General features: G+C 63.4%; 1 protein-coding gene across 14 annotated transcripts in view; it reads right to left on the reverse strand.

The window, feature by feature from the left end:
• Positions 1–21,797, reverse strand: part of PLEC (plectin) — a 79,711-nt gene that overhangs the window by 6,556 nt on the left and 51,358 nt on the right. For all 14 annotated transcript variants that reach the window (XM_073329770.2, XM_073329768.2, XM_073329769.2 and 11 more), the window contains 17 exons: positions 20,235–20,312; positions 19,700–19,861; positions 18,970–19,074; positions 17,856–17,951; positions 17,222–17,347; positions 15,799–15,951; positions 15,216–15,370; positions 14,561–14,687; positions 14,044–14,227; positions 12,378–12,535; positions 11,371–11,549; positions 8,956–9,094; positions 8,217–8,573; positions 6,848–6,931; positions 6,446–6,550; positions 6,041–6,139; positions 957–4,337 (listed from right to left, as the gene is read on the reverse strand). In XM_073329770.2, the coding sequence (XP_073185871.2) occupies positions 957–4,337; positions 6,041–6,139; positions 6,446–6,550; positions 6,848–6,931; positions 8,217–8,573; positions 8,956–9,094; positions 11,371–11,549; positions 12,378–12,535; positions 14,044–14,227; positions 14,561–14,687; positions 15,216–15,370; positions 15,799–15,951; positions 17,222–17,347; positions 17,856–17,951; positions 18,970–19,074; positions 19,700–19,861; positions 20,235–20,312 (5,688 nt within the window). The remainder of the gene's footprint in view (positions 1–956; positions 4,338–6,040; positions 6,140–6,445; positions 6,551–6,847; positions 6,932–8,216; positions 8,574–8,955; positions 9,095–11,370; positions 11,550–12,377; positions 12,536–14,043; positions 14,228–14,560; positions 14,688–15,215; positions 15,371–15,798; positions 15,952–17,221; positions 17,348–17,855; positions 17,952–18,969; positions 19,075–19,699; positions 19,862–20,234; positions 20,313–21,797) is intronic.

The raw sequence follows: 21,797 nt of genomic DNA on the forward strand, positions 1-21,797 counted from the left end.
ACAGGGATAACCATTAGTGGGAGGGCGCTAGCCGGAAAACGCTTGGGGTATAGTAGCAAGTCATATTACAGGCTAGTACCTTGGGCTTATGTTTGCAGGTACACGGGCCAGCCCCCTGCTGCGGTGCATTAGTGTTAATGGGGTGGGGTGGGAAGATGAGGAGGAGTTTGGGCATTACTGCATGCTAGATTGGATTAAAGAAGCAGGAGAGGGACACTGTTCTTCTGTTGGGGTAAACAAAGCTAATCATGCCCCATTATGCATCCCAAGGAGCAGGGTGAATGTCCATACGGCCAAGGACCTTAGAGTCACCACCGTCTGTGCCTGGCGCTCAGGGAGTGGACACCCTGTGCCTGCAGGAGAACGGCACACCATGTGCAGGGAGGATGGACTCTGCCAATACCAGTTAGAGATGAGCAACCTCCGATGGGGCCGTGGGGCAAAGCTGCTCAGATACACTCCTGGGTCAATTACAGGTCACTCTGCAGCTGGAGCCTTAGCACTGCACACACATGCGAGCTGTGTGCGTGTGCTCACGGGAGCTGCAGGAGCAAGGCTAAGAGTCTGGGTCCGTGGAGCAGGGACTTGGTGCATTAGGTGAGGTTTTCCAGAGCACTCCAGTGACCTGGGAGCACAAGTCCCCCGAGAGTCGATGGCACTTGGGCTGCTAAACCGTGGAGGTGCTTTTGAAAATCCTCCCCTTGTCTTTGCCCATGTTCCCTCGGGCACGTCACCCGTAACAACCCTGGGGCCTGTGAGACGAGTCTGCGGACAGCCCATGTGGGTTATGGAGGATTGTCGGTTGCTAAGGGAACTGTGGACCCTGGCTGGCATTTTGGGGGCACAGTCAGCTCTCTGAAGGCTGCCATTCTACATGGTCAGCTCAGTTAGGACACTAAGCAGAGGGTGTCCCCCAGCAATAATATGACAGCAAGGGGGAACAGGAAAATCAGTACCTCTTCTGATCTCTGCTGCAGCAGCTCTGCCTCCCGCTTCAGCTTCTCCTTCTCCCTCTCCAGCTCAGCGATCGCTCTCTTCAGATTCTCCGCGTCCCTGTCGCTCTGCTGCCTCTGGATCTCCAGCGTGTGGACCAGCGTCATCTTCTCCTGGGTGGTCAGCTCCGTCTTGTGCAGCTTCTCACTGATCTCTTCCGCCTGCTTCTTGAACCGCTTCGCGTCCTCCTCTGCCTTGGCCTGCGCCATACTCATCTCGGTCACGTGCAGCTTGAGGCGCTCGGCCTCGGCCATGATCTCCAGCTGCCGCTTGCGCTCGGCCTCCAAGAGTTTCTGGAAGCCCTCGGTCTCCTCAGTGAGGCGCTGCTGCATCTGCTCTTTGTCCTCCTGGAGCTTCTTGGCGTGCTCCTGAGCTAGGTCCTTCTGCCTCTGCAGCATCTCTGCCTCCGCCTTCAGCCGCGTGGCCTCCTGCACTGCCTGCATCTTCTCCTTCAGCATCTTCTCCGCCAGTGCCCGCTGCTGCGCCAGGTCGTCCTCCGCCAGCTTCCGCATGCGGGCGGCCTCCTGCGCCTCCACACTCAGGCGAGCAGCCTCCTCCGCCACGAGCTTCATCTTCTCTGCCTCCTCCACCAGGAACTTCTGGGTGTTGTCCTTGTCCTTCAGGATCAGCACCTTGTTCTCCTGCTCGATCCGGGTCTTCAGTTTGATCAGCTCCTCCATCTGGATCTTCACCTTGAAGAGCTCTTCCTCCACCTGGGCCTTCTGCCTCATGGCGTCCGTCACCTCCTCCTTCAGCCGCTGCAGCTCCTCATCCAGGATGCTTTTCTGGTGGTCCGTCTCCTCCAGCTGCAGCTTGACCTTGGTCAGCTCCTGCTCCACCTGGGCCTTCTGCCTCAGCGTCTGCTCTGCAAACTTCTTGTGCTTTTCCATGTCGGCGTCAGCCAGCTGCTTTTGCTTCAGAGCCGCCTGCTCGGCTTGGGCCCGCTTAGCCGCCTCCAGCTCAGCCTCCTTCCTGAGCTTCTCAGCATCCTCCTGGGCTCTGGCTTTGGCCTGCACCTCCTGCTCGGCTCGCTGCTTCAGGCGCTCTGCCTCCTCCACCTGCTGCCGGGACAGGGTCGCATCCTGCTCAGCCTTGACGCGTGCAAACTCTGCTTCCTCCGCTGCTTTCTTGGCCTTCTCGGCCTCTTCCCTCAGCTTGTCCAGGATGTTCTGTTCCTGGCGCCTCGTCTGCAGCAGCTCCTGCTCCTTCTGCTGCACTGTAGCCAGGTGGGCCTTCTCCTCAGCCTGAATTCTCTTCTGAGCCGCTTCCTGGGCCAGCTGGATCTGCCTTTCCGACTCCTTCTCCGCCAGCTCCTTCTGCCTCTTGGCCTCCTCCACCTTGGCTTTCAGGCGCTCCACCTCGTCCAGGGCCACCTTGCGCTGCCGGGCAGCTTCCTGCTCTGCAGCCAAGATCTTCTTCACCTTCTCCTCAGCCTCCCTGCGGCGGTTCTCCTCCTCCAGGGCCAACTGCCGCTGCTTCTCAGCCTCCTGCTCGGCCCTCTCCTTGCTGCGCTGGATCTCCTCCGCGCTGCTCTTGATCTTGCTCAGCTCCAGCTCCAGGTCTGTCTTGCCCGCCGATGCCTTCTCAAAGTTGATCTTGAGAATGCGGATCTCCTCCTCGATGATGCGCCGCTGCTTCAGCGTATCATCCACAATGCTCTTCTGCCGCTCCAGCTCGGTGTCAGAGGACTTCTTCAGCAGGGTGATCTTCTCCTCAATGTCCTGCTTGTGCTGGGCTGCCTGCTCCTCCAGCAGCTTGCGCTGGTAGGCCTCGTCCTCCGCCAGCCGCCTCAGCCGCTCGTTCTCTGCCTCTTTCTCCTTCAGGGCGATCTCAGCCTCCGTCTTCAGCCGGGAGGCTTCGCTGATGGCGGCCAGTTTCTCCTTCAGGATCCTCTCGGCCTCGGCTCGCTGCCGGGCTGCTTCCTCCTCAGCCAGCTGCCGCTGCCGCTTGGCCTCCTCCGACAGGGCGCGCAGCCGAGCCGCCTCCTCGGCCAGCTCCCGTAGCTTGCTGGCCTCGGCTTCCAGCTTCTGCTTGGACTTCTCGCTGGTGGAACGGGAATCCTCCTCGGCCTTGGCCTTGCTCTGCAAGAGGATCTCCATCTCGGTACGCAGCTTGGCCAGCTCCTCCTCCACCTCCTTCCTCTTATGAATGGCCTCACTGATCTCATTCTTCAGGCGGAAGAGCTCCTCCTCCAGCAGCAGGCGTTGCTGCTCCCGGTTCTCCATCTCCGCCTTCAGCCGGATCAGCTCCTGCTCAGCTGAGAACTTCTGCTGGGCGGTGCCCTCTGCCAGCTTCCTCTGCTTCTCCAGCTCCTCCTCAGCCAGCTCCTTCTGCCGCAGGGCAGACTCCTCCATCTTCGCCCTCTTCCTGGCCTCCCTCTCCGCATCCTCCTTCTGCTTCTCAGCTTCCTCCTGAGCCAGGGTCTTCTTGTGAGCCACCTCCTCTGCCTGCAGCCGGAGGCGCAGGGCCTCATTCGCCTTCTGCCGCCATTTCTCCAGCTCCCTCTCTGCCTCCTCCCTGGATTTCTCTGCCTCCAGCTGCTGCTTCTTCAGGCGCTCGGCCTCCTCCCGCAGGTGGGTGACTGTGACGTGCTCCTGCTTCAGGGACATCTCCAGCTGGGCCGTCTTCTCCGCAAAGGACAGGCGCTTGCTCTGCAGCTCAGTCTCCGCGCTCTTCTGCGCCGCTTCCTGAGCCACTTGGATCTGCCGCTCCTTCTCCAGCTCAGCCTGCTTCATCCTCCTCTCCGCCTCCTCCGCCTGCCTGCGCAGCGTCTCCAGGTCCTGCAGGGCCGCCTGCTTCTCCCGGGCCGCGTCCTTCTCCGCCTGCACCTTGCGCTGCAGCTCCTCCTCTGCCTCCCGCTTCCTCTGCGCCTCGTCCTTCACCTGCGTGCGCAGCCGCTCGGCCTCCTCCTGGGCCAGCTTCTTCTGCCGCTCGGCCTCCTCGGCCCGGGCCCGCAGCTCCCGCAGCTCCGCCTCCGCGCTGGCCTTCTGCTGCTCGGAGGTCTCGAGCTGCAGGCGGATGATGTGGATCTCCTCCTCCACCCTCTTGCGGCTGTACTCCACCTGCTCGATCAGCTTGTCCTTGGATTTGATCTGGGTGTCGGAGATCTGCTTCAGCTGCATCAGCTCCTGCTGGATGTTCTGCTTCTGCTGCTGGGCGTCCACAGCCACCACCTCCCTCCTGGAGACCTCCTCGCGCATGCGGCGCTGCAAGGCCTGCGCCTCCTCCTCGGCCTGCGCTTTGGCTTTGGCGTGCGCCTCGGCCAGCTGCCTCTGCTTCTCCAGCTGGGCCTCCACCTCCGCCAGCCGCTTCCTCTCCTGCTCCTTCATCTTCTCCGCGGCCCTCTGGAAGGGGAAGAGTGCAGGGAAAACAAAGGGAGAAGACGGAATCACAACGAAAACCACAGAACCAGCAGCACACACATGCCCGACGAGAGAGGGGCTGGGGCTGGGGTGGAGGATGTGGCATGGGGATGGCCTGGAGCCCCCGGCTGGCTTCTGGAAGATGCATGGCAGACAGAGGGGACACGGCACTGCTCTATCTCACTTAGTACAGCTCAGGGAGGCGGGTGACGGACCCTGACACAGCAAGCGGGACGGCTGTGCAGGAAGCAGGGTGACCAACGGAGCAAGAGCAAACAATGGAGCACGAGCAAAGCCCATGGCAAATGAAGACAGGAAGCTAGCAGCTTGCACACCTTCACCGTGCCCACTGCAGGCCTCTCCCCTGGCAGCCACAAGGGGAGCCTTCTCCCTCTGCAGGCCCCAGCACAAAAGCAACAGCTGCAGAAAAGTACGGTCATCTTGGGGCCAGTGAGGAACCCAGTCAGGCTGCAGAGCCGGGAGAAAGCGTGGGAGATACGGGCAGCAGAGAGAGAAGGGAGACCAGGCAGAGGGCAACAGAGGGACAGGGTAACCCTTTCCTCACCAGGACAGAACAGAGTCCGTGGAGAGAGCTTTGAGTTCTGCCCTGGGCTGCCGAGCTGGCTCTACAGTGCCTCACTGCCCCACTCCACAGCCCAGGCAAGCCAGCCCTGTGGAGCGGGAAGGAGACCCGCCAGGGCGCATGCAAACGCTGCCCTTTCCAGCAGTAGGGACATCTGGGAGCGGATTTACAGCTGCCAGTTCTCTCGGGGGGAGGGAAAGGGAAGCAGCAACCTCGCAGGGCTCCACACTGCAGCAGTGCTGATCCGGAGGGCTGAGGGCTCCTGTTTCTCTTAGACAGTGAGCAGGGTGATATCTGCGCAGCCATGACCAAGGGCCTGGTGCTTCCAGAGCCAGAGGGCCCCTGCTGAGCTCAGGCCCCCTCCCTCATCTTGAGGAAGGGCTGGGCTCCCTGTTTGCCTAGGCTGAGTGAGGTCTCCGTTAGTTCCCCCATTTTCCCCGCCCCGATGGCCCTGTGGGTTGGGAGAAGGGCCCGGGGGCAGTTCCTGCAGGAGGTGAAGGAGAAGCAGGAGGTGCAGTGAGCAGGTGCTGGGAGCAGGTTGCTTGTGGCCATGGGGTGAGGCGGAGAGAGGGAGGCTGAGGAGGGGCATGCGCAGAGGGGAGTACCTGGTGCAGAAATCCCAGAGTCATCCTGGTTTTTTACCCTCCATTAGATCCCAACCAACACAAACATCCCCCAAGACAAAGTACCGGCCAAGTGGCTCCTCTTCCAAGGGCGGAAATGAAGAATTAGAGAGGTTACAGCAGAGAACAAACGAGGAGTCAGAGATCCCGCGGCAGGATGGGTCCATGCTGACACAGACGCTGACTGTACTAAGTGTATCTGGGAAGTGCCCTCCTAACCGCCGACCGAGCAGAGCTCTGGCAGACCCTGGCCAGCGCCGGGGGCAGGGCTGACACAGCGGAGCCCTTGGTGAGTATCAATTTGCTGTACCCAGAGCCAGCCGCCAGATCAGAACAGGGTTAGAGGCCTGGGCTGGGCGTTAGTGATGCGGGACGGGCAGTAAACATGGACCATGTTCCTTGTTGTTACGGAAGGAGCGAGATCAACACAGCTAGATGCATGCCAGGCCCTGGGCCACCCCCACCCTCCGCTCTCCTACCTCCTCCTCCTCCAGCCGCCGCAGGGTCTCGCTGATGAACTTAATGTACTGGCTGGTGAGAGTGGTCAGCTCGCTGTACTGCGTCCGCAGGTCCACGTACTGCAGCCAGGAAACACAGGTCAGCGGGCGCATCCAAGGCAGGGTGGGAGATGAGTCCGCAGTGCAACCCCCTCCCATGGGCTCCTTGGTGCCAGACACCAGGGACTGACCCAGGCTCGGCCCACTTGTGCACCACCCACACCAGTCCCCAGGCCCATACGCAGAGGAGGGCTGCAGCCCTCAGCTTGGGTCCAGAGGCAGCTCCTCCAGGCTGCCACAGCACCACAGCCCCAGCTGCCCACGATTTGCCCTGCACTGGCCCTGGCTGCTCCAGAGAGCCCCCCAAGCCGGGCTTGCCCCCCTCACCTCCTGGATCACGCTGTCAGACGCAGACTGCACTTTGGGTTTCTTGGCTGGGGAAGCCACGGGTTCCACCTGGGCCTTGTATGTCACCAACTGCAGCTCATAATCCTGGGGGAGAAGAGCCCGTGTCAGAGACTGGCAGAGACCCAGACTCCGCAGCCTGGGGCTCTGCTAGAGAGAAACCTCATCTCCTGGGACACCCGAGTACCCTGGCTCCCGCTCAGCCACCGGGCCCTGATGGGAGTGAACTCCGCCCAGGCCAGCTCTGCTGCCATGTTAAACACTAACCCAGCCCAGCCCTAGCCGCCTGCTCCAGCTCCCCTGCTGCAGAGCCTGCGGGCAGAGGGCTCCGCCTGGCAGGCCAGGAAGCAGCGTGGGATTGTGGGAGGAGCCTCAGGCCCGCACCTTGATAGCGTCGATGTACTGCTTGGCGTATCTCTGGCACTCATCCACTTTCTCCCGGTTCCGGTCGCACTCCTCCAAGAGTTTCTGGGGAGAGACAACTTGTGAACGTCGCAGCCCCTACTCCGGAGCATCCTCGCCCCTCGGCTCCAGGCAACCCACCCAGCAAAGCCACCCAGGCCGATGGGCAGGCAGAGAGAAAAGCAGCCAGCGGAACAGAACCCTGCCACAGTTGGCTTTCATTGTCCCATGCCAGCAAGCCACCAGCTCCCCTGCCCCATGCGCCCCTAGGGGGCGTCCCCGCTGGGTGCCCTGTCATAGGTGTCCCTGGGGGGCGTCCCTGCTGGGTGCCCTGTCGCACCCTGTGACGTTATGAGTGTAATATAAATTTCGCACCCCTTGATAATCTGTACCTTATTCCCTGGTAACCAGAAACTTCCATGCTTAAACTCTGTACCGTTTTCTTTTTACTTCGACATTATCTTAATAAAATGAATTAAATCTCATTGAAAGGTGACAGGGCCAGAAAGAGTTAATTAACTCACAGACTGACCTGACCCACAGCCCTCCGGGACTTTAGAGACAGGTTAGGAAGAGATGTAAATGAATAGAGCTTTGAACAGAGCTTTGAAATGCAAGTCTGCATTGTTAGAGAGAGAAGGGGAGATGTTTGCTCACGTCTTGTGATGTCAGCAAACAAGCCTTGTCTATGGCTACGGCTTTGATTCAAAGATCAAAAAGGGAATATTAACATTTAGGAAGACACTTGAGTGGCAGAGTATAATTGTCTATGTCTCTTTGAAGGCTGTGGGAACCTGTGTCTGAACGGTTTAATGGATAAATGACTCTGTGCTAATTGCCAGGATGTTTGGGAGAAGGAAAGTCAAGCCAATTGTTTTCTCAGGCCATAAGGCTGCAGGAAATGTATAAAAACCCGGGACACGATCCTTCTTCATCTCAGATCTGCTTTGGGTTTCAAGAGGGGGAAACCTTAAGCCATCAGGATTGAGATCCCCAGTCACTGACTGGAGTCACCCTGAACATAGCCATTGGACTATAACCCCTGGACTATTTCTAAAAGGACTTTTGGCAACTACAAGCTCATCTCTGCTCTGTATCTGGACCTCAAGAATTGAACTCAAGTCTGTCTGTACACTGATCTTTTAACCAACGCTCTCTCTCTTTTCTTTTTAAATAAATTTTAGCTTAGATAACAAGGATTGACTGTAAGCATGTGTTTGGGGTAAGACCTGAGTTATCATTCGACCGGGGTTCACCCTAATTCAGTGACCTCAGCTGGCTCCCACGGGTAGCACCGTCACACAGGTGTCCCTGGGGGCGGCCCCGCCGGGTGCCCTCTCACGGGCGTTACCTTCTCCTGCAGGAGCTGCTCCCGCACACTCTTGCTGTCCGTGACGGGCACTGACTGGATCTGCTCCTGCCTTTCCCTGGCGTCCTGGATCCACTGGATGAGCCACCCATAGCTCTCCTGATAGTAGCGCTGCTGGCGGCCCAGTTGCTGCAGCTCGCGATGGCGCAGGTCCGTCTGGGTCAGTATGGCCTGCCAGCGCTCCAGGAGCTGCTGGATCCGCTCCCGGTACCGGTCCAGGTCCACGTCCCGCTCGCTGTGGCCCCTCACCATCCGCTCATTGACGTCCTTGGCCTTGCTCAGGTCTGACTGCAGGGTGCTGAAGAGGGGCTGGTGCCCTTCCACCTGCCCACGCAGCCTCTGTGGCACACAGGGGCCAGGTCAGCGATGGGCAGCTCCCTGCCCCCGCAGCCTGGCCATCCCGCCCCTGGCTGGATGCGATCAATGCTCTTGGCGAATGCAGCCCTTGCTGGAGCTCCACCGCTTTGCTGGACCTGGGTCCTGCCCAGCTGCTGGGCACTGCTCCCCTCCCCTCCAGCCAGGGCCCCGCCTTCCTCCTAACAGTGCCCCCCCTGCCCCGTGTCTGCATGTGCCCTCATGCTCTCTTGGCTCTGGGGCAGGGCCCCTGCCCCCGTGTGATCCAGGTCTGTGTAAGAGGCCGATCTGGGCCTGGGGAACACCAGCGCTGCACCCAAAGGAACTGATCCTGTCCAGGCAAGCCAGGGGCCTCCCTGGCCATTACCTTCAGCTCTGCCTTGTTAGCCTCCAGTTCCTTGAGGTCAGAGGGCACAGCCTGCACCTCCTTCAGCTGCTCCTCGTAGCTCTGGACCAGCTCCTCCGCCCCCTGTGTGCTGCGGATCACGAGGTTGATGGTCTTCAGCCTGTAGGGGGAGCAGATTAGCTCGCAGAGGGCAGGGAATGGAAGAGACCTGTGCGGGGGGCAGGAGGGCGACCCCTAGGCCCTCTCACCCCGTGTCCTGTGGTGAGCACTCCCACAGATCTGACCAGCCCCTAGGGATGGGGGCCAGCCTGGGCTGGTAGCATCGCCTTGTCCCAGACATGCCCACTGCAACATGAGCCCCGCTGGCCTGTCCCTGATACTGGCCAGGGGGGCGGCTGCAGGCAGCGAGGAGCTGCCGTGCCATGGTGGTGCCTGCCTCCCTGCGGTGAAAGGGGCTGGCTCCTGCCCTGGAGAAGGGGGGTTGGAGCCTCCCAAATGGTCTCATTCTCCCTCTCTGAACGCGCCTCAGAATTTAGACTCCCCGCCCCGTGTGCCAGGGAGCTCTCCCGGCTAATCACGAGAGGAAACACCTCCCTGGCACTGGGTTCAGAGGTGCTGCAAGCAAAGGGTCCCTGGGGCCCGTGCACGAGATGGGAAACACCCCAAGCCTCTCCCCCTGCCAGGGCCGCAGACCAGATGGGCAAACACTAGCCCCTGCGCCAGGCCCGGGTGTGAGATGGCCAAACCCCAACCCTCCCCCCAGAACTGTGTGTGAGGCAGGCAAACTCCAACCACTGCCCCCCAGTCACTATTCCGTATGTCGTTACTGACATGAACTGTGACCGTATAAATTATTGTTGCAACCAAGGTCCTATAGTGGCACCAAATCATGTACAAAGGAGGTTAAGTGAGGGGTTTATGAAAAGGTTATGGTTGGCTGGTTAGGATTATGCCATCTGTATTTAGTATCATTTTTGTATTTAACGTTATAAGCATTGGCACCGTACTGTCTGCATTTCAAACTTCTGCTCTGCTTCTGGGTGACACCCCAGACAAGTTGGTGTCAGCTCTGCCCAGCCTGCTGGGTGGCCCATTAAGGACCATCAGCGACACAACTGACCCATTGAGAGAAGGGAGACACACCTGGGGACTTGCTATGGACAGAACTCTAAGGCTTTCAGGCCATGTGCTGGGCAGCTTGTTTTTGGAACAAAGGAAGCACAGGCCGCATGGCAAGAGACTGTAAAAGGCAGCTGCATCATCTCCGTTTTGTCTTCAATCCTGCTTCTTATCTCTGGAGGAATCTTGCTACGAACTGAAGCTCTGAACAATGGACTGAAGGACCCATCCCAGCTGGGGATGTTCTCCAGAGACTGGATTCGAACCTGCCATTTATTCCCTCACTGCTACAAGAACCAAGAACTTGGCCATCATTGTCTGTCATTGATTCCATTTAACCCATTCTAGCTCTCATCTCTATCCTTTTCCTTTTCTGGATAAACCTTTAGATTCTAAAGGATCGGCAACAGCATGATTTGTGGGTAAGATCTGATTTGTACATTGACCTGGGTCTGGGGCTTGGTCCTTCGGGATCGAGGGAACCTTTGTTCTTTTACTGGGGTATTGGTTTTCATAACCATCTGTCCCTATAACGAGGGGCACTGGTGGGGATACTGGGAAACTGGGGTGTCTAAGGGAATTGCTTGTGTGACTTGTGGTTAGTGGGGTGAGACCAAAGTCTTCTCTGTCTGGCTGGTTTGGTTTGCCTTGGTGTGCACAGAAACCCCAGCCTGGGGCTGTGACTGCCCTGCTCTCTGCTAGTGGTCCTGAATTGACACACTCAGTTGTGTCCCGCTAGAGGCCGCTTTGTTACACCCCCATCACAGTCCCAGGCTCCTGGCTTGCCCGACCAGGGGTCTCTTGGGCCCCAGTCACCCATTGCCCATCTCTGCCTTTCTGAGCTGGGGTGCCCAGCGTCCCACCCACGTACAGAACAGCACTAGGACATCCCCCCACAGCTGTGCACTGAGCGGGGACTGCCCAGGCCCCTCTCCAGAGCGGGTGCTGCGAGCGCAGGGCCCAGACCAGGAGAGGAGGTCAGAGCGGCTCAAGTGCTGGCTGGCACCACGCTGCCCGTTCTCAGCTGGGACCCTTGGAGCTCCTCACAGCCCTCACCCACATAACCGCCACTGCCTGGCACCCGGAGCAGCTTCTCTTCCAGACAGACAGCAAAGAAATGATGACGGGGGCGGGGGGGAACAGCATATACAGCGTCCCTGCCATCGGGGGGAGCCTGGAGGAAAACTGTCCGGGGGAGGGGGAGACGGGGGCTGCAGGGAGTCCCTGAAACAGAGGGAGCCGAGGGGGGAGGCCTGGGGGCTGGAAGGAGCCCCCAGGTTGCACAGTGAAGCTATTCAGCCCAGGCCCCACACTCACTTCTCCAGGTAGATGGTGGAGAGGCTGTACACCTGGTCCATCTTCTGGAGAGTGATCTCCAGCTCCGAGCGCAGGACGGGGGCCGAGCTCGAGTGCTCCGGCTGGGCCAGCACCTTCTCCGTCTTCTCGGTCACCTTTTCCAGGTTCTTTCGGATGCCCTCCAGCTCCACGTGGATTTGCTGCAGGAACGGGATGGTGCTGTCACTCCAGGCAACCCCGCCTGCTGCTCACCGGTGGAAGGCAGCAATGCCCCAGGCTCGCGCCTGGACTGGCACTAGCTGGGTTTCCCAAAACCCTACCCAGAGTAGGCCAGTTCTGGTGCCAAGCCATGCCATGCTGCGCCCCAGCTCCAGAAACACGGCAGAGCGTCTCACTATCCCACGGGGGGGCCCTGTCACCAACGTTTTTGTAATGGTTTTAGGAAGCTTGCATGTGCCTCAGTTTCCCCGCACATGGCACTGGTCCCTCGGGGGAGGAAAGGGCTGGTTGCTCTCAGGCACGCTCAGCCCCAGATGTGAATGGTGCCCGGCTGGCTGGGGCTAAGTGGTCACTGGAAAGGGGCTGGCTGAGGCCATGAAGACAATGGCAAATCCAACGACCTGGCAACCTTTGGGGAGGTGGGGACCTATGCCTACAGGAGAGCCCCAGCATAGGCGGTGTCCACGCTGCAGCTGTACCCCGCCGGTGGCTCCTGTGTAGACGTACCCCGGGAGGGACAGGACGGGCTGAGCCCAGCCCAGCCCGTGGGCCTGAAGCAGGATGCGGCAGGGATCCCTTCTGGGGTCAGCCTGGGAGGGGATAACTCTGGTGTTGCTGTGGGGATGGAGGTGGCTTCTTGCGGACTGGAGCACAGCAGGGGGCCAGTGTCCTGTGGTAGGTGGGTTCTGATGTCTGAGTAGAGAGCTGACTGGGTGCAGGGTCCTCACGGGGGGCTGAGGGGGCATATCTGCTGCTCGCTGATGTGCTGGGCACAGGATCCTCATGGGGGTGGGGAGGGGTGGGCGTACCTGCTGCTCGCTGATGCGCTGGGCACACTCCTTGACGGGGTCCTTGTCGAGGGGTGCCCGGATCTTGTGGACAGTGCGGGACTCGCAGCCCTCCAGCTGCAGCCGGATATCCTTCAGCTGGGAGATGTAGCTCTTGCACATGGACTCGTCCTGCTCCCCTGCGCAGGGTCAGTGGCTTTGTTAGCGACGGCTAGGGAGAGATCTCCTGGGCATGGCCCTATGGGCCAAGAGGGGCCACCCACACAGGGGAGGGGCCGTAGGATGAGAGGTCTCCCGGGCATGCCCTATGGACCCAGTGGGGACACCTCACACAGGGGAGGGGCCGTAGGATGAGAGGTCTCCCGGGCATGCCCTATGGACCCAGTGGGGACACCTCACACAGGGGAGGGGCCGTAGGATGAGAGGTCTCCTGGGCTTGGCCCTGTGAGCCCAAAGGTGTCGGGGGCATACCCTACACAGGGGAGGGGTTGGGACGGGAGGTCTCCTGGGAAGGGTTCTGCTGGGGGGAGGGGCACGTCACAGACACAGCCTGGGCTGGGGGTGGGGGAGAGACGGCCACAGTCCTATTGCAGACATGGCCCTGTGGGGGTATGGCCTTGTCGCAGACGTGGTCCCCAGTGTGTGTATGTGGAGGGGTATCCTGGCTTTGTGGCAGGCCTGGTTGTAGCAGTAGGATTTTATGTTGGTACTTTGTGAAACTTAGAATGAAGGATAAAGGATAATCATGTCGTATGCATTCAATGTATTGATGTATGATATGATTTGATTGTATTCTGCCGGCCACCCTGACTGGACAGCAGGAAGGAACGACCCTGGGTCGTCGGGAAAAACGCATCAGACAGGCTGCCTGTGTCTGAAGTGATGTTAAGGCAGGAACAGACCAGACAGTCCTTATGGCTGATTATGGTCACCTTTTGTTTTAGGATAAGTTTTCATTACAGTAATCCTCATCACTGTATCCACTCATTATACTCCACACCTGAACATAGCCAGTATATGGACATCATACCCCCATATCTCCATGTCTGGACTTTGACCCCTCAACCTTTTACCCCCAATCGGGGATACTGCAGATGATGTATTCCTTACGCCACCCGCACCCCTGAAAACTTGATAATCTGTATGTTACTCCCTGATAACCAGACACTTCTAAGCTTAAACTCTGTACTGTTCACTTCTTTTAAACATCATCTTAATAAAAAATTTTCATTTGCTATAAGGGCTTGTTTCTTATCTGCATGGCAAACGAAGCTGTATAAGGTTATTTTGTAATCCCTTTAGTAACCATATCACCCTTTCTAAAATGTAATCCTGTCTGAAATTCTCTGTAAAATTGCTTGGTGTGAGTAAAGGATGTGTGCATGGTGAAGGATGAGTGTGAAAGCCTCAAAAATGTCCAGATGGTCAAGAAGTGAGAGACTTGGAGAGACAGCACGAAACAATCATTGTATCTGATGCTAAACAAGTTAGCAGCATTGACGACCTCAGAGATGAGGCAAACACCACCGAAGGCAAGACAACAAATAAGAGAGAACAGCAGAAAACCCCAAGATTAACCAAAAGACTCTGGGTTCAGTGATCGCGACCGACAGAGCCCAGCTCCTCACTAGCGCTCTGCAGGACACGTGTGTGTGTGGGGGGGGGGGGCGGGTGTGTCCCCAGTTACCTTTCTCCAGGCTGTGCAGCAGGTGCTCGTATTTCTGGGTGCAGGCCCTGTACTCGCGCTCCATCTGCAGCCGGTCGTCTGGCAGGAAGCTCTGCGAGTCCTGGCTGTCGCGCATGAATTCCTGGAAATGGGTCTCCAGGCTGCGCAGCGTCTGCCGGTATTCCTCGGGCTGCAGCGTCCGGAACTGGGGGGCCAGGCACACGGCCTCAGACGGGTGCTGGCCCCCCTTCGCCAGCACCCCCACGCCCAGCAAGGACAGGGGAGAGGTCCCACCAGCAGGTGGGGGCGAGAAAGCCCCCAGACCAACTTCCGCCCCAGGCCAGCCGTGGGGGACACCCTGTTCCCAGTACCCCAGCGCCAGGTGGGTGTTGGGGGGCCAGGGGACCCTTCTCCAGCCACGGGGCTCTCTCTTGAGATTGAGCCTGAATTTCCCAGCGCCCAGCCTGGCCCCACCCTCCTAGCTCCTCCCCGGGATCTCCAGCCCCCCTCCGCGAACAGGGCTGGGGCCGCAACGCACCACGAGCAGGGACCAGGACTGGATCTGCTGGATGTCCCGGACCAGGTACTGCCAGGACAGGAGGCTCTTCATATCCACGTGCAGCTGGTGCCACAATGTCACCACGTGCTGGTGGCTGACGTCCAGCCTGGGGAGAGCGAGAACCAGTGAGCCCAGCCCACATGGGCTGGGCAGAAGGCAGGGCTCCCCGGCACGGACTCGGGGCCCAGCCCCCAGCAGCACCACGAGACCGGGGGGGACCCATGGAGCTTCAGGGGAGAAAGGCTGCTGCCCCTGTGGCTGGCATGGGGGATGGAGACAGGCCCCCGACATGCACTGCCCCAGGCCATGAGAGGAGAGCAGCCCAGGTGGGAGCAAGGGGAGGGGGCAGCAGAGAGGGCCAGAGAGAGGTGTGGGGAGGGGAGCAGGGAGACCCAGACAAAGGGGGGAAGGGGAGGGGGCAGCAGAGGAGCTTGGACAGGAAGCAGGGGGATCCAGAGGAGGGGAAAGGGGAGCCATGGGACCCCCCCAGAACAGATGGGCCAAGTTGGAGGGGGAGGAGAGGGGTTCGCAATGGATGGGGGAGGGGTCCCGCCGGATGGGGGAGGGGAGCCGAGAGATCCCACCAGATGGGGAGTGCCCCCGAGGCCCGGCCCCGCAGCGTCCCCGCTCGCACCTGCTGACGGCGTCCAGCGCCTCCCTGTTGGGCGGGGGCACGAGGAAGCAGACGGACGGCACGATGGACTCGCTCCCCGAGCCACTGAGCACCTTCCACTTGGAGGGCTGAGCGTTGCTCATCAGGACACACTCATCTCCCTTGTGCACCGTGATCTAGGGCAGTCGGGGGGGCAGCGTCAGCCCCAGAGGCCAGTGCCCGTCCGGCCAGCCTGAGCACTGGCCTCTGCACCCACCCCCGGGGCCAGTGCCCACGCCAGGCTCACCCTCTGCACCCCCAGCCTCTGCTGCTGGCCTTGCTGGGTAGGGCAGCTGGGCCCCGCCCCCAGGTCCCACCCCCAGGCCCCCAACCCCAGGGCCGCTGCCCCTCACACCTGCCCCCCACCTCCGGGTCCCCGCACCCAGCCGCTGGACCACACCCCCTAGACCCTCGCTCCCAGCCCCGGGCCCCCAGCCCCACACCTGTCCCCCACCCCGGGTCCCCGCGCCCAGACCCCAACCCCCACCCCCTGCCCTGCTCCCCACCCCCGGGTCCCCGTGCCCAGATCCTCCCCCCGCCCCGCCCCGCCCCCAGGCCCTCTCACCTCCATCTGCTTGTAGTCACAGACGGCCTGCACTGGCAGCCGGCCCTTGAGCGGGGTGGCCGGGTTGCGTGGCCTGAGCTGCACGATGGCTTTGGCCCGCTTGGCCAGCCCCGTCAGGTGCCCTTTGTACTCTGTGATCTGCTCCTTCTCCTCCTGCGGAGAGCACAGAGTGATGGGGGGCGGGGTGACGGGGGGCAGTGCAGGGCGATGGGGGGCAGAGTGATGGGGGCAGGGTGATGGGGGCAGGGGCAGTGCAGGGCGATGGGGGGTGGGGTGACGGGGGGCAGGGGCAGTGCAGGGTGATGGGGGCGGAGTGATGGGGGCGGGGTGATGGGGGTAGAGGCAATGTGGGGCGATGGGGGTGGGGTGACGGGAGGCGGGGTGATGGGGGGCAGAGGCAGTGCGGGGTGATGGGGGGTGGGGTGATGGGGGCAGGGTGATGGGGCGGGGTGACGGGGGGCAGGGGCAGTGCAGGGCGATGGGGGGCGGGGTGATGGGAGTGGGGTGATGGGAGGCGGGGTGATGGGGGGGCAGAGGCAGTGCAGGGTGATGGGGGCGGGGTGACGGGGGTAGAGGCAGTGTGGGGCGATGGGGGGCGGGTTGATGGGGGCAGGGTGATGGGGCGGGGGCAGTGCAGGGCGATGGGGGCAGGGTGATGGGGGCGGGGTGACGGGAGGCGGGGTGATGGGGGGCAGAGGCAGTGCGGGGTGATGGGGGCGGGGTGACGGGGGTAGAGGCAATGTGGGGTGACGGGAGGCAGGGTGACGGGGGGCAGAGGCAGTGCGGGGCAAAAGGGGCGGGATGACGGGCTCAGGGGGTGTGTGCAGGGGGGCTCCCCTTGTTGAGAACCCCTAGACGAGGCTCCCCTCCGGCCGGCCTGTGCCGTGTGCCAGACACAGAACAAACCGGCTCCTTTAGCTATGCGGCGTGCGCGGCACTGGGGCCAGGCGCATGGGTCCCTGCGGGGGACGAGCCTCCCTCGGGCTCAGCGGGACACGCTGGAGCTCACAGGGCGGAGCGGGGGGCTGCAGACCCAGAGCCCCAGCCTAGGGGGCGGCAGGGCCAGGTGGCTGCCCCAAGGCAGAGCGAGGCCCCCGGGGGTCAGGCCCACTGAAGGGTTCGTCCTAGAGACCGTTCCAAAGCCGGGGCCAGGCACCGCTCCTGGGGGTCCGGGATGGGGGGTGATAGGGGAGGTGGGGAGGGGTACCTTTGAGTGCCCCCTGCAGGGGAAGGGGGAAGGGCACTCCCAAGGGTGGGGCGAGAGGAAAGGAGGGAAGCAGTGGGTGCTCCCGAGGGTGCCCTGCAGCACGGCGGGGGGGCCCCGGAAGGGGGACGGGATGGGAAATGGGGACTGACTCTCATGAGGGCCCCCAGCAGCCCGGGGCGGGGGGTTGGGGGGGGGGGGGGGGAAGAGGTCACTTACAAGGGCGTCCTGCAGCAGGTCCTCAAGGCGTGTCACGGTGATGGTGCGGTCGCACGAGAACTTCTTCTTCATGCTCTCCTGTGTCTTTCTCAGGAACTCCTCTGCCTCCTTCACGTCTGAGAAGAACTGCGGGGGCAAGGGGGTCAGCACCTGCCAGCCCCATGCGGGGGCCCCTCTGCCCGGCCCCAGCCAGCCGCCAGGGGAGGGCTCCTCAGCTCCCGCCCGGCAGACCGCCGGGCCCCCGTCGGCGCAGAGAGCTGCGGGTATTTACGGATCTGCGCCTGCCTGGCGGGGGAGCAGGGGCAGACGCCCAGGACAGAGGCTGCTCAATGCGTGACCCCCGCCTGCCAGTGGGGGTGCCCCGCCCCCACGCCAGGTGCTCCGCCCACTGGCAGGTGCCCACCTCCCCCCGACACCCCGCCCCCCACCAGGCACCTCTCCTCCCTGGCCCCCTGCCCCCTCCCCACTAGGGGCTCTGCCCTCCGGTAGGTGCCCACCTCTCCTCTGGCATCCTGCCTCCCCGCCAGGCGCCTCGCCTCCCTGGCCCCCTGCCCCCCCCAGCCAGGTGCCCCCTGGCACCCCTCCCCCAGGCGCTCCTTTCCCCCGCCCCCAGCCAGGCCCCCCTCCCTGTTACCTGGAAGTAGGCCGTGTTCTCCTTCAGATGGGCCTCGATGCAGCAGCATACCTGCAGCATCCAGCTCCACTGGGTCTGCAGAGCAGCCTGGAAGGCCTGGAACAGAACCAGCGTCACTCCGGGCTGAGCCCCGCAGCCGCCCACGGGCACCCGGAGCCCAGGGCAGGGAGGAGCACCCGGGGCGGGCCCCCAGACACCAGCAGCCCGGGCCCTCCACTGGGACTGTCGGGCTCTGGGAGCAGGGGCCGTTCGCTGCCACCCCAGCCTCTCGGCAGGCGAGAAGGGCAGGGCCAGGGCCCTTCCTGGGCTGGGAGGGGGAACCTCGTGGGGCTGGGCCAGACTCACCTGCTCCCTGGCGGCCATTTACCACGCACTAGCCTCGCGCCAGTGGCCGGCTGGCTCTGACTCCCCCATGACCAGGCTGGCACCTGCATGTTTTGTGACTTCCCGCAGTCACAGGCTGAATCCATCCTCGGGGGGCTGGTGCCACCCAGAACTGCCCATGCATGGTCTGCCCAGCGCCCAACGAGAACGGGCCCTGCCCCTGGCCTCATCTCCACTGCCCACTCGGTGCCCAGCGAGAACAGGCCCTGCCCCCGGCCTCACCTCCACTGCCCGCCTGCCCGGTGCCCAGCGAGAACGGGCTCTGCCCCTGGCCTCTCCTCCACCGCCCACCCACCCAGTGCACAGTGAGAATGGGCCCTGCCCCTGGCCTCATCTCCACCGTCCGCCTGCCCGGTGCCCAGCGAGAACGGGCCCTGCCCCTGGCCTCATCTCCACCGTCCGCCTGCCCGGTGCCCAGCGAGAACGGGCCCTGCCCCTGGCCTCATCTCCACCGTCCGCCTGCCCGGTGCCCAGCGAGAACGGGCTCTGCCCCTGGCCTCATCTCCACCGTCCGCCTGCCCGGTGCCCAGCGAGAACGGGCCCTGCCCCTGGCCTCATCTCCACCGTCCGCCTGCCCGGTGCCCAGCGAGAACGGGCCCTGCCCCTGGCCTCATCTCCACCGTCCGCCTGCCCGGTGCCCAGCGAGAACGGGCCCTGCCCCTGGCCTCATCTCCACCGTCCGCCTGCCCGCTCGGTGCCCAGCGAGAACGGGCCCTGCCCCTGGCCTCACCTCCACAGTCTGCCCGCCCGGGTGGTCCTCGTGCAGCAGCCTGTCCCCCGTGCTCTGGATCTCCTTTATCTTACGCTCCCGCAGCTCCAGCTCCCGCATCAGCCCCTGGTGCGCAGCAGAGACAGGGAGCAGCAGGTGAGCGGGATCCCCCGAGGGGCAGGGACCCCCCGAGGGGCAGGGACCCCCCGAGGGGCAGGCCCCTCCCCGGGGACATGGGGCACATGCACAGAGTGCTCAGGGCAGAGCAGCCCTGCAGTCAGGGCTGGGCCCATCTTTCTTGGGGGTCAGGAAAAACGGCTGCAGGCGCAGTAGGGGGGATGGGGGACGGGGGCTTGCTCCCTGGCAGGGCAGTGGATCCGGCTGGGGTCCTGCCTGCCCCAGCGGGCAGCAGCCCCGTCACTGGGACACTCGCAGTGAGCCCGGGAAGAGCCCCAGAGGACACCCGCAGGCCACGGCCCCCTGGACTAGCTGTGCCCCACGGGAGCGTGGGTCCCTGCTTCCCCTTGGCGCTGAGCACATCCTCCCCAAGGCCAGCCCTGCCCACAGCTGCCAGCGCCCGGCTTCCCCTTCCGCCGGGAATGCCAACCAGCGCCAGGCAAGTCTCTGCCAGGGCAGCAGGGAGCCAGCACCCATGCGGGCACTGCAGGCCTGGGACGCAGGCTGCACGCGGGGCGGGGGGCAGGAGTAAGTCCCGGGGGCCAGAGGGGGCAGCCCCAGGGCAGGGCAGTACCGAGTAATTCTCCTTCTTGGCCGCCATGTTGGGGTTGCGGTCGCTCCAGTCGTAGTCCACCTCCTCCTCCTCCTTCTCGTTCAGCCACATCAGCTCCCGGGTGGCAGCCGCCACGAAGGCCTGCAGGCTCTCCAGGTGCCGCAGCCGCGCCTTGGACGAGTTCTGGGGGCACACACGGGGCGCATGATGGCACCCCCTCCCCTCACACAGCCCCCCACAGGCCCCTCCCTTCACACAGCCCCCCACAGGCCCCCAAACCCCCCTCCCCTCACACAGCCCCCCTCCCCTCACACAGCCCCCACAGCCCCCTCCCCTCACACAGCCCCCACAGGCCCCCAAACCCCCCTCCCCTCACAGCCCCCACAGCCCTCTCCCTTCACACAGCCTCCACAGCCCCCTCCCCTCACACAGCCCCCCACAGGCCCCCAAGCCCCCCTCCCCTCACACAGCCCCCCACAGGGCCCCAAACCCCCACCCATCCCACCCTGGCTCCCTCGGAGCCCCCCCCGCCCCTGCACCCCTCCTGCCCGCTCACCAGCAGCTGGGCGTACTGCAGGTCCAGCTTGCCCAGGCAGTCTCGGTAGGCGCTGCGTGGGGCGGGCGAGAGCTGGGCCTGTGGGGAGAGAGCGGTGAGCCCCCGCCCGGCACAGAGCTGTGACCCCCGGCCCTCCTCCGGGCGCAGGCCTGGCGCCACGAGCCCCATCGCCAGCCCTGTGCAGCAGGGGGCGCTCTCCTCGCGGGCACCGCAGGCCCCAGGACAGCGCCGTGGGGTGGGGGCTCTCCCCAGCGGGCACCGCAGGCCCCAGGACAGCGCCGTGGGGTGGGGCTCGGCAGGGGGCACCGCAGGCCCCAGGACAGCGCCGTGGGGTGGGGCTCGGCAGGGGGCACAGCAGGCCCCAGGACAGCGCCGTGGGGTGGGGGCTCTCCCCAGCAGGCACCGCAGGCCCCAGGACAGCGCCGTGGGGTGGGGGCTCTCCCCAGCGGGCACCGCAGGCCCCAGGACAGCGCCGTGGGGTGGGGCTCAGCAGGGGGCACCGCAGGCCCCAGGACAGCGCCGTGGGGTGGGGCTCGGCAGGGGGCACAGCAGGCCACAGGACAGCGCCGTGGGGTGGGGGCTCTCCCCAGCGGGCACCGCAGGCCCCAGGACAGCGCCGTGGGGTGGGGACCCTCCCCAGCGGGCACCGCAGGCCCCAGGACAGCGCCGTGGGGTGGGGGCTCGGCAGGGGGCACCGCAGGCCCCAGGACAGCGCCGTGGGGTGGGGGCTCTCCCCAGCGGGCACCGCAGGCCCCAGGACAGCGCCGTGGGGTGGGGGCTCTCCCCAGCGGGCACCGCAGGCCCCAGGACAGCGCCGTGGGGTGGGGGCTCTCCCCAGCGGGCACCGCAGGCCCCAGGACAGCGCCGTGGGGTGGGGGCTCTCCCCAGCGGGCACCGCAGGCCCCAGGACAGCGCCGTGGGGTGGGGGCTCTCCCCAGCGGGCACCGCAGGGCCCAGGACAGTGCCGTGGGGTGGGGACTCTCCCCAGCGGGCACCGCAGGCCCCAGGACAGCGCCGTGGGGTGGGGGCTCGGCAGGGGGTGCTCTCTTTTGGAGGAGGCTGTCCCACAGGTCTCTGCAGAGAATTCCATGTGCTCCAAGGCACCATGGCTGGTGTCCCTCACTCACCCCGGCGAGATGGGTAAGTTCCCCCCATCTTAGACTCCCTGATCCTGGCCTGCCCAGCCCACCCCAGGGTGCTGCCCGCAGCGCCCACTGGCCGTTCCAGTCGCTCAGGAAGCGAAAGCCTCTCAGATCTGCGTCCACACGGCACCCCAGACCCGCCTGCCCTGTGCCCCTGCAGGGACTGCGGCTGGCTGGGGGGCGTGAGCAGATGCCGAGGCCATGGAGGATCACGCGCTGGGCACGAGCCCCCGTCAGGTGGGCTAGCACAGCGGGGCCACACCGGCCACTGTCCCTGCCAGGCACCCAGAGTTCCCCTGACTGGGGCAGACAGCAGGAGAGGCGGGCGCCCTCAGACTCCCTGGGGTGGGGTTGCTTTCAGGAACACGTGTTAACTCCACCGGCTGCCCCGCTCTGCTGCAAACAGCCCGAGACTTGCTAG

The sequence above is a fragment of the Lepidochelys kempii genome, chromosome 2 (assembly GCF_965140285.1).
Source record: "Lepidochelys kempii isolate rLepKem1 chromosome 2, rLepKem1.hap1, whole genome shotgun sequence".
NCBI lineage: Eukaryota > Metazoa > Chordata > Testudines > Cheloniidae > Lepidochelys > Lepidochelys kempii.